This window comes from Aquarana catesbeiana, linkage group LG08 (assembly GCF_042186555.1).
Source record: "Aquarana catesbeiana isolate 2022-GZ linkage group LG08, ASM4218655v1, whole genome shotgun sequence".
Classification (NCBI taxonomy): Eukaryota; Metazoa; Chordata; class Amphibia; order Anura; family Ranidae; genus Aquarana; species Aquarana catesbeiana.
Window position 1 is genome coordinate 26,424,581 of NC_133331.1, and position 16,583 is coordinate 26,441,163.

General features: G+C 39.0%; 1 protein-coding gene across 4 annotated transcripts in view; it reads left to right on the plus strand.

Moving 5' to 3' along the window:
• LOC141105644 (alpha-2-macroglobulin-like) overlaps positions 1–16,583 on the plus strand; it is a 317,621-nt gene that overhangs the window by 157,609 nt on the left and 143,429 nt on the right. For all 4 annotated transcript variants that reach the window (XM_073595620.1, XM_073595618.1, XM_073595617.1 and 1 more), the window contains exon 15: positions 4,878–5,027. In XM_073595620.1, coding sequence (XP_073451721.1) covers positions 4,878–5,027 — 150 coding nt within the window. The remainder of the gene's footprint in view (positions 1–4,877; positions 5,028–16,583) is intronic.

Here is a 16,583-nt window from a genome sequence, read left to right on the forward strand (position 1 = left end):
AAAAAAAAAAACGGCGTGGGGTCCCCCCAAAAATCCATACCAGACCCTTATCCGAGCACGCAACCTGGCAGGCCGCAGGAAAAGAGGGGGGGACGAGAGTGCGGCCCCCCTCCCTCCTGAACCGTACCAGGCCACATGCCCTCAACATTGGGAGGGTGCTTTGGGGTAGCCCCCAAAACACCTTGTCCCCATGTTGATGAGGACAAGGGCCTCATCCCCACAACCCTGGCCGGTGGTTGTGGGGGTCTGCGGGCGGGGGGCTTATCGGAATCTGGAAGCCCCCTTTAACAAGGTGACCCCCAGATCCCGGCCCCCCCCTGTGTGAAATGGTAAGGGGGTACATAAGTACCCCTACCATTTCACGAAAAAAGTGTCAAAAATGTTAAAAATGACAAGAGACAGTTTTTGACAATTCCTTTATTTAAATGCTTCTTCTTTCTTCTATCTTCCTTCATCTTCTGGTTCTTCTGGTTCTTCTGGCTCTTCTGGTTCTTCCTCCGGCGTTCTCGTCCAGCATCTCCTCCGCGGCGTCTTCTATCTTCTTCTCCTCGGGCCGCTCCGCACCCATGGCATGGGGGGGAGGCTCCCGCTCTTCTCTTCTTCTTTTCTTCTCTTCTTCTCTTCTTCATTTTCTTCTCCAGGCCGCTCCGCAATCCATGCTGGCATGGAGGGAGGCTCCCGCTTTGTGACGGCGCTGCTCGTCTGACAGTTCTTAAATAACGGGGGGGCGGGGCCACCCGGTGACCCCGCCCCACTCTGATGCACGGTGACTTGACGGGACTTCCCTGTGACGGCCTGGGGAATGCCACAGGGAAGTCCCGTCATGTCCCGTGCGTCAGAGGGGGGCGGGGTCACCGAGTGGCCCCGCCCCCCGTTATTTAAGAACTGTCAGACGAGGAGCGCCGTCAGACAGCGGGAGCCTCCCTCCATGCCAGCATGGATTGCGGAGCGGCCCGGAGAAGAAAATGAAGATTAGAAGAAGAGAAGAAAAGAAGAAGAGAAGAAGATGAAGAAGATGAAGAGAAGAGCGGGAGCCTCCCCCCCATGCCATGGGTGCGGAGCGGCCCGAGGAGAAGAAGATAGAAGACGCTGCGGAGGAGATGCTGGACGAGAACGCCGGAGGAAGAACCAGAAGAGCCAGAAGAACCAGAAGAACCAGAAGATGAAGGAAGATAGAAGAAAGAAGAAGCATTTAAATAAAGGAATTGTCAAAAACTGTCTCTTGTCATTTTTAACATTTTTGACACTTTTTTCGTGAAATGGTAGGGGTACTTATGTACCCCCTTACCATTTCACACAGGGGAGGGGGCGGGATCTGGGGGTCACCTTGTTAAAGGGGGCTTCCAGATTCCGATAAGCCCCCCGCCCGCAGACCCCCACAACCACTGGCCAGGGTTGTGGGGATGAGGCCCTTGTCCTCATCAACATGGGGACAAGGTGTTTTGGGGGGCTACACCAAAGCACCCTCCCAATGTTGAGGGCATGTGGCCTGGTACGGTTCAGGAGGGAGGGGGGCCGCACTCTCGTCCCCCCCTCTTTTCCTTTGGCCTGCCAGGTTGCGTGCTCGGATAAGGGTCTGGTATGGATTTTTGGGGGGACCCCACGCCGTTTTTTTTTTTTTTTTTTGGCGCGGGGTTCCCCTTAAAATCCATACCAGACCTGAAGGGTCTGGTATGGAATTTAGGGGGAACCCCACGTCATTTTTTTTTTTAAATTTTGGCCGGGGTTCCTCTTAATATCCATATCAGACCTGAAGGGCCTGGTATAGAATTTAGGGGGACTCCCACGTCATTTTTTTTTTTTAATTTTGGTTCGGGGTTCCCCTTTGGGGAATTCCCATGCCGTTTTTATCAATGAACTTCTAAGTGTATTGTCGGCAATGCAATAGCCGTGGGTAGTTTTAAATGAGTTTTTTCCTTCAAAATGTCATTTTGCTGTCAGACTGTTCTAAACACAGGAAACATGCGCCCCTTTACAGGCATACTATAGACACCCCCCAGGTATGAAATTTAAAGGGATATTACACTTTTATTGATTGACTTTAAGCATTATTAAAATCACTGCTCCTGAAAAAACGGCCGTTTTTAAAACTTTTTTTTGCATTGATCCATGTCCCCTGGGGCAGGACCCAGGTCCCCAAACACTTTTTATGACAATAACTTGCATATTAGCCTTTAAAATTAGCACTTTTGATTTCTCCCATAGACTTTTAAAGGGTGTTCCGCGGCATTCGAATTTGCCGCGAACACCCCAAATTGTTCGCTGTTCGGCGAACTTGCGAACAGCCAATGTTCGAGTCGAACATGAGTTCGACTCGAACTCGAAGCTCATCCCTATTTCTAAAGTGACCCAAGGGCACCTTTATGTATCAACCTACTCTAAAAAACTGTTAAATCTAAAATGTTCAGTTCAGAGTCTTCTTTCATTCCTATGGATGCTTGGCTGAAATTTTACCTGGGAAGCAGATACTTAGAGATGTGTTCCTGTCAAGAAATGGGCAGTGACCTAGTTTAGGAGTCAAGCTTTCTGGTGGTGGGAAGAAGGGTAACACTACGGGAATACTCACTACTTCTCCTGAGGAGAACGAATTGCTCTCCCGTGACCCGTTGAAGCCCGCTGTCAGCTGACATCACAGAGCTGGTCCAGGATCGGGCAAGATCGTGAAAATGGAGTCAGAATCCACCTACATGCCTGGACCAGAACCCAGCTCAACCGGCACAACCGTCGCCTCCACATCCCAGTGCTCCAGTGAGCGTGGGGGGGGTGTCAGAGCAGGGAATTGCTCTCCCGTGACCCGTTGAAGCCCACTGTCAGCTGACATCACAGAGCTGGTCCAGGCTCGGGCAAGATCGTGAAAATGGAGTCGGAATCCACCTACATGCCTGGACCAGAACCCAGCTCAACTGGCTCAACCGTCCCCTCCACATCCCAGCGCTCCAGTGAGCGTGGGGGGGGTGTCAGAGCAGGGAACAGCAGCAGCTGAGAACTGAGCGTTCAGTAGTGTTAGATCGCTCAGTTCTCAGTGTTAGAGGTGCCATCGGAAGCCGCATCCATCTAGGTAAGTATGATTCTAAAAAAACAAACCCATACATCTGTTTAATTCATTAGTAAATTAACCCAAAGATCTCTCCAAAAGCAAGGGGATATCTCCGCTCAGACAGTTGTCACCAAAAAGCATCAGTTGAGTGTTATACCAAGTAAGCCATCAACAAAAGTAGAAGTTTGGATTTATAGTGATGCTATTTATTGATTCCTGAAAACTGCAATACTAAATAGGACTTTTTTGGTACAACTATTTATTCTGAAATACAACCAAATCTAAAATTCATATCTTTTAATCATACATCATAAACGACTGTTATATAATAAAATCACATTACCGCTGATAATTCCATTCAAAAATGGTTGAAGACAGTTAAACCATACACATCACATACTGTACACATCACTTTGATTCTTTTCAGGTGTCATTTCAAATAATCATTAAATTGCTATTGTGCGTATTAATATTTAAAACGTTTCCAAAACCCAGAATGTTTTCTCTCAATGTGTTTCATGAACAACATTCATTTCTTCAGAATGCTGGGTGTAGGTCTGGAGTAATTTTCAGCTAATATATAAATCAAGTATCAAATTATTGTCTAGGTGCCCAACCAGTCCAAAGAGGCCAAGAGGTGAGGGAAGAGGGTAATACCCACAGAGGACCAACACAACCCCACAAAATGGGCAGAATTATCCCTGCTGCCACAACCAAAGGAACACCAATGTGGTCATATCACAATCTTCTGCATCTACCTCATATCATCCACCAAAATGTCCTCCTAAATGGCTGCTTTGTTATACAGTTACATAGTCTGGTTGAAAAAAGACACAAGTCCATCTAGTTCAACCAATATGTCTCCTAAGATAAATATGGATCACTGTCCCAGTTAAACAGAGGCATTTCCATCTCACAGAGACACTGACCCATATCTACTTATCCTTATATTTCTCTTTTTTACTGTCTCAGGTGTAAGTTGAGTGTTTTTACTATCAGTTCATTTTGTTTGAAGAAGATGCCAATGTGCCTTGAAAGATCACAACACAGTTAGCCAATAGTTAGTATTACCCTATATCCAAACTTTCACTTTTGTTGATGGCTTACATGGTATAACACCCTACTGCTGTCTCTTCAAAAATACAGGGGGTCCCCGGGTTACAAACAAGTTTAGGTTTGTTCTTAAGTTGAATCTGTTTGTAAGTCGGAACAGGTACATTTTTTAAGTGTAGCTCCAGCCAAAAAAACTATTTTTAAGCTTTTTGGGTAGCATAGGGAAGGGTTACCACCCCTGTAACATATGTTTTGCGGTGTGTGCCCCTGTTCAGAAGATTTCACCTCACTTTCTGTCCCAATGACAATTGGATTTTGAAAATTTTGGGTTGTTGTGCAAACAAGCCTTGGTGATAAAGCATCAGTGGAGGTACCTTTTCCCCATAATAGCTCTTACAGGAGTGAATTTCCCTTCCTAGGGGTAGATTTCCTCTCACTTCCTGTTGTCTCCCTCCGTTTGTAAGTAGGAGTCATTTGTAAGTTGGATGTTTGTAACTAGGGGACCCCCTGTAGTCAATTAAACAATCAACTTCTGTCAAGCATGGAAGCCCACACACTGATCAAAATTTGGACAGTTCCTGCTAGACCAATGTTGATTAGTGTATGGCCAACCTAAATATAAACCTACTTGACAAATAAAAAAAAAATGGATTTCTTATACCTTTCTATACTAGAAACAATGATCACGAGGCCCAATTGTGTGAGTAAATTTCTTCAGCAGGGCCAAACACTTTAAAACAATACTCTTATTTTATAATATAATTGTTGTCATTTATCACCTTACCAGGTATCATTCGGCTTCTCACCAGAAGAGGTCCTCCCAGGATCAAATGTGTCTCTCCAGGTTTTGGCTGCTCCTGGCTCTCTCTGTGGTCTCAGGGTGGTAGATCAGAGTGTGGTGTTAATGAAACCAGAAAAGGAGCTGACTGCTGACAAGGTAAATTCTATAATCATTCAGCAGAAGTTTATTGTTGTACTGTGAAAATCTCTATATACTGTATACACTGATTACTTATTTGTTTTAACTTGTTGAGGGCATTAGGCAGTGGCGGCTGCTCTATTAGGGATGCAGGGACGCCACCCTCCTAATCCATTATGTACGTATGTATGTATGTATGTATCCAAGATGTAATATAACTTAACCATGTAGATGTAGCTAAAGAGTGTTGGATATAGTCAAATACTATATCCCGTCCCATAAGTGACGAGGGCAAGGAACTCCTTGTAGACCTGCTTCCTGCATCAGACGATAAAAACGATCCATCTGTAATCGAGAAAGTGAGTCTGCCAAACTATTCTCTCTTCCCAAAATAAATTGTGCTTTAATCCACATCTTCAATGAAAGACATTTAAATAATGAAATATCTCAGCAGTTTATTAACTGGAGGAGACTTGGATGGAAGGCAATTGATTGTATACACTATGCCTTTATTGTCAGTACTAACAATTAATCACCTGTTTTCAAAGGCAGTACCCCATATTTCCACTTCCACTATGATAGGGAATCATTTCAATTTTATCTAAAGGAAGTCTAAATTCCATATCTAAGGAATCAACAGTCACACCTAAAAATTCTAAACACGACACTGGACCAACAGTTTTTTCTACCGATAAAGGAATATTAAAATATTTACAAATATTGAAAAAGGTATTTAATAAATAACTGCATTCTCCAGAATTTCTGCTACCCAGAAATAAAAAGTCATCCAAGTAATGTATTATTAAATCTGAATTTGTTTCTTTTATAATTATCCATTCTAAAAATGTTGAAAGCCTCAAAATAAAAAGAGGCTAAAGAGCACCCCATGGGCAGACATTTATCAATATAATAATTTCCTTGAAAATAAATACCTAACGTGTAAAAACAATCAGGGTGTATGGGAGGAAGTCTAAAAGCAGATTTTATGTCCGCTTTAGCTAACAACGCACCTTCACTTATAGATCTAAGTTTTACTATTGCTGAATCAAAGGATACATAAGATATGGAAGATAATGAAGGGTCAATTTGATCATTCAAGGAATTACCATAAGGATATGATAAATATTGATGTATTAGTCTATACTCTTTGGGCTCTTTTTTGGGAATGATCCCTAAAGGAGAAATTCTCAATCTATCAAAAGGAAGATGCTCAAAAGGTCCTGCCATTCTGCCTTCATCAATTTCTCTAAGCAGCTTATTTTCAACAATTGAAATCAGGTTGTCCACTGAGGGCAAATTATGTACAACTTCACAACCTATACCCTCAAATGTAGGAATTTTAAAACCCTGTGAAAAACCTTCAATTAAAGGCATTAGTTTCTGCCAATCTGGGTAAATTGTGAGCCAAGGTAGAATATTTTCCAGGTTCACTGGTGATCTGGATTTTACTAGCAGATTCTCTGGATTGTTGATGGGAAAGGGACGATAATTTCTGAAAACACTTAGCTATCGGGTGTGCTCCCGAGCAAAAAGCACATTCATGTTTGTACTTACATGAATAAAGCCATTTACTCTGGCTATCATTATATGCAAAACAAATCCCTTTCTTATATGGTGGGGTAGAGTAAGCAGTGGAAGAACTAGGTGACTGACGAGGCTGTACAGGTCTAGGCGGGAGGCATAAATTCAACCATAGACCTACATCTTTTACACCCCATTGTAATGCCGGATGAACACTTATGTGATACATGTGATATTTTAGTTTTTCTTTTTTAATAAATCTGCAAAAATGTCAACAATTTTGTGTTTTTCTGTCAATATGGGGTGCTGTGTGTACATTAATGAGGGAAAAAAATTAACCTAAATGATTTTAGCAAATGGCTGCAATATAACAAAGAGTGACAAATTTAAGGGGGTCTGAATACTTTAGATCCCCACTGTATATATCAAATACACTGCCTGAAGTAGATTTGAAATAGTACACCATGGAATGCATTGTAGAATGTAGATCTGCAGAGTGTGTGTGTGTGTATATATATATATATATATATATATATATATATATATATATATATATATATATATATATTTACATACATAGTCAGGTTGAAAAGTCCATCCAGTTCAACCTTAAAAACAGTAAATAAATAAAATAAAAAATATTGTACAATCCAATATACCCAATTTTATAGCCTCAGTTGATCCAGAGGAAGGCAAAAAACTCCAGCAGAGCATGCTCCAATTTGCTACAGCAGGGGAAAAAGTTCCTTCCTGATCCCCCAAGAGGCAATCACATTTTCCCTGGATCAACTTTACCTATAAATGTTAGTACCCAGTTATATTATGTACATTTAGGAAAGTATCCAGGCCTTTATTAAAGTAATCTACTGAGCTTACCAGAACCACCTCTGGCGGGAGTCTATTCCACATTTTCAGCTCTTACTGTGAAGAAACGTATTTGGAGATGAAATCTCTTTTCCTCTAGACGTAAAGAGTGCTCCCGTGTCCTCTGGGTTGACCGTAAAGAGAATAACTCAACACCAAGTTCACTATATTTGAACATGTTGATCATATCCCCCCTTATTCTCCTCTTCTCAAGAGTGAATACATTCAGTTCCTCTAATCCAGTGGTTCTCAACTCCAGTCCTCAGGACCCACCAACAGGCCAGGTTTGCAAGATAGCCGAAATACATCACAGGTGATATCACTTGCTGCTCAGTGATTGCAGTATTCTAGTCTGCAACTCCCCAAGGTAATACGTAAAATCTGACCTGTTGGTGGGTCCCGAGGACTGGAGTTGAGAACCACTGCTCTAATCCTTCTTCATAGCTGAGCTGCTCCATGCTTCTTATCAGTTTGGTTGCCCTTCTCTGCACTTTCTCCAGTTCCCTTGATATCCTTTTTGAGAACTGGTGCCCAAAACTGAACTGCATATTCCAGATGAGGTCTTACTAATGATCTGAACAGGGGCAAGATGATATCTCTCTCTCTGGATTCCATACCTCTCTTAATACAAGAAAGGACTTTGCTAGCTTTGGAAACCGCAGCTTGGCATTGCATGCTATTATTGAGCTTATGATCTACCAAAACCCCCAGATCCTTCTCCACCACCATGTATGATGCATGCATATTCTTAGCCCCCAAGTGCATAATTTTACATTTCTTAACATTAAACCTCATCTGCCACATAGTCGCCCAATTAGACAGTTCATTGAGGTTGGACATATATATATATATTAGATATATTATACACAGTGGGGACGGAAAGTATTCAGACCCCCTTAAATTTTTCAATCTTTGTTATATTGCAGCCATTTGATAAAATCATTTAAGTTTATTTTTTTCCTCATTAATGTACACACAGCACCCCATATTGACAGAAAAACACAGAATTGTTGACATTTTTGCAGATTTATTAAAAAAGAAAAACTGAAATATCACATGGTCCTAAGTATTCACACCCTTTGCTGTGACACTTATATATTTAACTTAGGTGCTCTTCATTTCTTCTGATCATCCTTGAGATGGTTCTACACCTTCATTTGAGTCCAGCTGTGTTTGATTATACTGATTGGACTTGATTAGGAAAGCCACATACCTGTCTATATAAGACCTTACAGCTGCACCCTAACCGTACCGTACCATTTTCTATGGCCCCACATCTGAAGCAGGACCCTGAATGGTGCGGTTCAGTTCGGTTGTATGGGCCTGCTTTCATAATGGAAACACTCAAAATAGCGTACCGTACCAAACCGAACCGATCCGCTCAGTGGAAACGAGGCAAAAGTGGAACCTTGCATCTGCATATGAGGTCAGTTAAAGCAACATTACAAGTAAAAAATAGAAATACATTAAAATGTGTTCATATTTAACCCCTAATTATCATTTCTCCTCTTAGCTTTATTTTTAGTCAGATATTTTTTTTCCCAGGTATAACTTTTTCATTTTTAACCATTACTACTTCAACAATTTTTCCTTTTGTTTGTTATTTTATTAGTATTGCATTAAAAAAAAAAAAAAAAGCATAAACGTGTAAATAACTTTGCAATGTTTTGCACCAGAAAAATAATTTTTACACTACAGAGACAAGTAATATACCGAAACGAGCGGATTGTTCCCGATTGGTGTGTTATTACTTTGTGGAATGTTTTGCCGAATGGTCCACGAAATGACGTTTTTGCGGCGAAATTGGTCCCATAGGAATGAATGGCGAAATGTTCAAAACTAGAGTGGGAAGTGACAAAAGCTGACAACCCCATGATCAGCCAAAACATTATGACCACCCCATGATCAGCCAAAACATTATGACCGCCCCATGTAAAAAAAAAAAATATTTTTGAAAAAAAAAAAAATTTTTTGAAAAAAGTAAAAAAATAATTTTTGAAAAAAAAAAAATATTTTTGAAAAAAAAAAAAATTATTTTTGAAAAAAAAAATATTTTTGAAAAAAAAATTTCTTTTAAAAAAAAAATTATTTTTGAAAAAAAAATATATTTGAAAAAAAAAATATTTTTGAAAAAAAAAAATTATTTTTGAAAAAAAAAATTACTTTAAAAAAAATAATAATTTCGAAAAAAAAATTATTTTTGAAATAAAAAAAATTCATTTTTGAAAAAAAAAAATACCTTTGAAAAAAAAAATTACTTTTGCAAAAAAAAATCATTTTTGAAGAAAAAAAAATCATTTTTGATTAAAAAAAATTCATTTTTGAAAAAAAAAATTACTTTTGAAAAAAATGTTCAGCTCTTTCAGCGAATGATGGAACTTTTTTACTACTATTTATACTTTTTAAAATATTAAGCTTTTTAACACTTTTCACAGTTACTCAAGCCACTCCACCCCACCCAGTTACTCCGCCCACTCCAGTTGTAGAGGCAAGAACACTTTCACAATTTCCCCAGAAATTGTACCTTTTCTAGTTCTTATTATTATAGCCAAATTTACCACCCTAACTCCTCCCACAGTTTTTACACTACATAGACAAGTAATATACCGAAACGTGCGGATTGTTCCCGAATGGTGTGCTATTACTTTGTGGAACGTTTCGCCGAATGGTTCACGAAATATCGTCGTTTTTGCGGCGAAATTGGTCCCATAGGAATGAATGGGGAAACTAGAGTGGGAGATGACAAAAGCTGGAAAATCAGAACATGATTTCTAAACTGCCGCCACTCCCTCATTTTCAAGCCCACCTACACAAATCTTATATCAAAACGTTCAGCTATCCCTGCTGCCACTAAACATGTCCACGGCTAAGCCATAGTCCTGATAGTTTTCACAATATGACCATTTGTTTGCAACTCACGTCGTCCATTGACATTCATTGAAACTACACTCTAGCCCCCTCCAAATTTGAAGGGCAATTTCTAAACTGCGACTGTGCCTTCATTTTTAATATTTCAGAGACATACTATACATCAAAATCTAGGTCTGGGTCTTGTGATTCTCACAATATAAAGATCTTCGCTGTAGGATGTATAGTTTTTAAAATACGGCCATTTGTTTAGAGGTCATTTCAGGAAATTTTAGCCATTAATCAGAGTGTACTGTTAGTGTTTGTTTTGTTGCCATGGTTACCAAAGCTTCTGTTATACACAGGGGGGAAGGTGGCTGGAGCATCTCAGCTGATTACAGAGCCCGGGGGAGGGGACAGACACACCATGTACTGATTTATAATAGAGGAATATGATGGGGCAGTTTTGATGGGGTAATTCTGATGGGGTAATTCTGATGGGGCAGTTTTGATGAAGTAGTATTTGGGAAGCATAAACAGGGCATGAGCGTTGCTAGGAAACAGTGGTTGTAAACACAAGATGCTGAGACACTCCAAATGCATGTGACTTCATCTGCTAGACTTGATAATGCTTGTAGACTCCTCCCACAGTTTCTACACTACAGAGACAAGTAATATACCGAAACGAGCGGATTGTTCCCGATTGGTGTGTTATTACTTTGTGGAATGTTTCGCCGAATGGTCCACGAAATGACGTTTTTGCGGCGAAATTGGTCCCATAGGAATGAATGGCGAAATGTTCAAAACTAGAGTGGGAGGTGACAAAAGCTGACAACCCCATGATCAGCCAAAACATTATGACCACCCCATGATCAGCCAAAACATTATGACCGCCCCATGTAAAAAAAAAAATATATATTTTTGAAAAAAAAAAAAAAATTTTTGAAAAAAAAAAAAATAATTTTTGAAAAAAAAATAATAATTTTTGAAAAAAATAAAAATAAAATAATTTTTGAAAAAAAAAATCATAATTTTTGAAAAAAATGTTCAGCTCTTTCAGCGAATGATGGAACTTTTTTACTACTATTTATACTTTTTAAAATATTAAGCTTTTTAACACTTTTCACAGTTACTCAAGCCACTCCACCCCACCCAGTTACTCCGCCCACTCCAGTTGTAGAGGCAAGAACACTTTCACAATTTCCCCAGAAATTGTACCTTTTCTAGTTCTTATTATTATAGCCAAATTTACCACCCTAACTCCTCCCACAGTTTTTACACTACATAGACAAGTAATATACCGAAACGTGCGGATTGTTCCCGAATGGTGTGCTATTACTTTGTGGAACGTTTCGCCGAATGGTTCACGAAATATCGTCGTTTTTGCGGCGAAATTGGTCCCATAGGAATGAATGGGGAAACTAGAGTGGGAGATGACAAAAGCTGGAAAATCAGAACATGATTTCTAAACTGCCGCCACTCCCTCATTTTCAAGCCCACCTACACAAATCTTATATCAAAACGTTCAGCTATCCCTGCTGCCACTAAACATGTCCACGGCTAAGCCATAGTCCTGATAGTTTTCACAATATGACCATTTGTTTGCAACTCACGCCGTCTATTGACATTCATTGAAACTACACTCTAACCCCCTCCAAATTTGAAGGGCAATTTCTAAACTGCGACTGTGCCTCCATTTTTAATATTTCAGAGACATACTATACATCAAAATCTAGGTCTGGGTCTTGTGATTCTCACAATATAAAGATCTTCGCTGTAGGATGTATAGTTTTTAAAATACGGCCATTTGTTTAGAGGTCATTTCAGGAAATTTTAGCCATTAATCAGAGTGTACTGTTAGTATTTGTTTTGTTGCCATGGTTACCAAAGCTTCTGTTATACACAGGGGGGGAGGTGGCTGGAGCATCTCAGCTCTGATTACAGAGCCCGGGGGAGGGGACAGACACACCATGTACTGATTTATAATAGAGGAATATGATGGGGCAGTTTTGATGGGGTAATTCTGATGGGGCAGTTTTGATGAAGCAATATTTGGGAAGCATAAACAGGGCATGAGCGTTGCTAGGGAACAGTGGTTGTAAACACAAGATGCTGAGACACTCCAAATGCATGTGACTTCATCTGCTAGACTTGATAATGCTTGTAGACTCCTCCCACAGTTTTCACACTACAGAGACAAATAATATACCGAAACGAGCGGATTGTTCCCGATTGGTGTGTTATTACTTTGTGGAACGTTTTGCCGAATGGTCCACGAAATGACGTTTTTGCGGCGAAATTGGTCCCATAGGAATGAATGGCGAAATGTTCAAAACTAGAGTGGGAAGTGACAAAAGCTGACAACCCCATGATCAGCCAAAACATTATGACCACCCCATGATCAGCCAAAACATTATGACCGCCCCATGTAAAAAAAAAATATTTTTGAAAAAAAAAAAAAATTTTGTAAAAAAATAATTTTTGAAAAAAAAAAATCATTTTTGAAAAAAAAAAATATATATTTTTGAAAAAAAAAAAATATTTTTGAAAAAAAAAAATTATTTTTGAAAAAAAAATTACTTTAAAAAAAATAATAATTTCGAAAAAAAAAATTATTTTTGAAATAAAAAAATTCATTTTTGAAAAAAAAAATTACCTTTGAAAAAAAAAATTACTTTTGAAAAAAAAAATCATTTTTGAAGAAAAAAAATCATTTTTGATTAAAAAAAATTCATTTTTGAAAAAAAAAATTACTTTTGAAAAAAATGTTCAGCTCTTTCAGCGAATGATGGAACTTTTTTACTACTATTTATACTTTTTAAAATATTAAGCTTTTTAACACTTTTCACAGTTACTCAAGCCACTCCACCCCACCCAGTTACTCCGCCCACTCCAGTTGTAGAGGCAAGAACACTTTCACAATTTCCCCAGAAATTGTACCTTTTCTAGTTCTTATTAAGTGTTCTTGCATAGCAAGACCACTTACTGTTATCTCACATATATATTATTCTTATTATTATAGCCAAATTTACCACCCTAACTCCTCCCACAGTTTTTACACTACATAGACAAGTAATATACCGAAACGTGCGGATTGTTCCCGAATGGTGTGCTATTACTTTGTGGAACGTTTCGCCGAATGGTTCACGAAATATCGTTGTTTTTGCGGCGAAATTGGTCCCATAGGAATGAATAAGGAAACTAGAGTGGGAGATGACAAAAGCTGGAAAATCAGAACATGATTTCTAAACTGCCGCCACTCCCTCATTTTCAAGCCCACCTACACAAATCTTATATCAAAACGTTCAGCTATCCCTGCTGCCACTAAACATGTCCACGGCTAAGCCATAGTCCTGATAGTTTTCACAATATGACCATTTGTTTGCAACTCACGCCGTCCATTGACATTCATTGAAACTACACTCTAGCCCCCTCCAAATTTGAAGGGCAATTTCTAAACTGCGACCGTGCCTTCATTTTTAATATTTCTGAGACATACTATACATCAAAATCTAGGTCTGGGTCTTGTAATTCTCACAATATAAAGATCTTCGCTGTAGGATGTATAGTTTTTAAAATACGGCCATTTGTTTAGAGGTCATTTCAGGAAATTTTAGCCATTAATCAGAGTGTACTGTTATGCCGCGTACACACGGTCGGACTTTTCGTCTACAAAAGTCCGACAGCCTGTCCGACAGACTTCCGGCGGACTTTCGGCGGACTTGCAGCAGACTTTCTAACGAACGGACTTGCCTACACACGACCACACAAAAGTCCGACGGATTCGTACGTGATGACGTACACCGGACTAAAATAAGGAAGTTCATAGCCAGTAGCCAATAGCTGCCCTAGCGTGGGTTTTTGTCCGTCGGACTAGCACACAGACGAGCGGATTTCGGGGTCCGTCGTAGTTACGACGTAAAGATTTGAAGCATGTTTCAAATCTAAAGTCCGTCGGATTTGAGGCTAAAAAAGTCAGTTGAAAGTCCGGAGAAGCCCACACACGATCGGATTACCAGCCAGCTTTAGTCCGTCGGCGTCCGTTGGACTTTTGTAGACGAAAAGTCCGACCGTGTGTACGCGGCATAAGTGTTTGTTTTGTTGCCATGGTTACCAAAGCTTCTGTTATACACAGGGGGGGAGGTGGCTGGAGCATCTCAGCTGATTACAGAGCCCGGGGGAGGGGACAGACACACCATGTACTGATTTATAATAGAGGAATATGATGGGGCAGTTTTGATGGGGTAATTCTGATGGGGCAGTTTTGATGAAGCAGTATTTGGGAAGCATAAACAGGGCATGAGCGTTGCTAGGAAACAGTGGTTGTAAACACAAGATGCTGAGACACTCCAAATGCATGTGACTTCATCTGCTAGACTTGATAATGCTTGTAGACTCCTCCCACAGTTTTCACACTACAGAGACAAATAATATACCGAAACGAGCGGATTGTTCCCGATTGGTGTGTTATTACTTTGTGGAATGTTTCGCCGAATGGTCCACGAAATGACGTTTTTGCGGCGAAATTGGTCCCATAGGAATGAATGGCGAAATGTTCAAAACTAGAGTATGAAGTGACAAAAGCTGACAACCCCATGATCAGCCAAAACATTATGACCACCCCATGATCAGCCAAAACATTATGACCGCCCCATGTAAAAAAAAAAATATTTTTGAAAAAAAAAAAAAATTTTTGAAAAAAGTAAAATAATTTTTGAAAAAAAAAATCATTTTTGAAAAAAAAGAATATATATTTTTGAAAAAAAAAATATTTTTGAAAAAAAAAAAAAATATTTTTGAAAAAAAAAAAATTATTTTTGAAAAAAAAAAATATTTTTGAAAAAAAAATTTCTTTTAAAAAAAAAATTATTTTTGAAAAAAAAATATATTTGAAAAAAAAAAATATTTTTGAAAAAAAAAAAATATTTTTGAAAAAAAAATTACTTTAAAAAAAATAATAATTTCGAAAAAAAAATTATTTTTGAAATAAAAAAATTCATTTTTAAAAAAAAATTACCTTTGAAAAAAAAATTACTTTTGAAAAAAAAAATCATTTTTGAAGAAAAAAAAATTCATTTTTGAAGAAAAAAAAATCATTTTTGAATAAAAAAAATTCATTTTTGAATAAAAAAAATTCATTTTTGAAAAAAAAAATTACTTTTGAAAAAAATGTTCAGCTCTTTCAGCGAATGATGGAACTTTTTTACTACTATTTATACTTTTTAAAATATTAAGCTTTTTAACACTTTTCACAGTTACTCAAGCCACTCCACCCCACCCAGTTACTCCGCCCACTCCAGTTGTAGAGGCAAGAACACTTTCACAATTTCCCCAGAAATTGTACCTTTTCTAGTTCTTATTAAGTGTTCTTGCATAGCAAGACCACTTACTGTTATCTCACATATATATTATTCTTATTATTATAGCCAAATTTACCACCCTAACTCCTCCCACAGTTTTTACACTACATAGACAAGTAATATACCGAAACGTGCGGATTGTTCCCGAATGGTGTGCTATTACTTTGTGGAACGTTTCGCCGAATGGTTCACGAAATATCGTCGTTTTTGCGGCGAAATTGGTCCCATAGGAATGAATGGGGAAACTAGAGTGGGAGATGACAAAAGCTGGAAAATCAGAACATGATTTCTAAACTGCCGCCACTCCCTCATTTTCAAGCCCACCTACACAAATCTTATATCAAAACGTTCAGCTATCCCTGCTGCCACTAAACATGTCCACGGCTAAGCCATAGTCCTGATAGTTTTCACAATATGACCATTTGTTTGCAACTCACGTCGTCCATTGACATTCATTGAAACTACACTCTAGCCCCCTCCAAATTTGAAGGGCAATTTCTAAACTGCGACTGTGCCTTCATTTTTAATATTTCAGAGACATACTATACATCAAAATCTAGGTCTGGGTCTTGTGATTCTCACAATATAAAGATCTTCGCTGTAGGATGTATAGTTTTTAAAATACGGCCATTTGTTTAGAGGTCATTTCAGGAAATTTTAGCCATTAATCAGAGTGTACTGTTAGTGTTTGTTTTGTTGCCATGGTTACCAAAGCTTCTGTTATACACAGGGGGGAAGGTGGCTGGAGCATCTCAGCTGATTACAGAGCCCGGGGGAGGGGACAGACACACCATGTACTGATTTATAATAGAGGAATATGATGGGGCAGTTTTGATGGGGTAATTCTGATGGGGTAATTCTGATGGGGCAGTTTTGATGAAGTAGTATTTGGGAAGCATAAACAGGGCATGAGCGTTGCTAGGAAACAGTGGTTGTAAACACAAGATGCTGAGACACTCCAAATGCATGTGACTTCATCTGC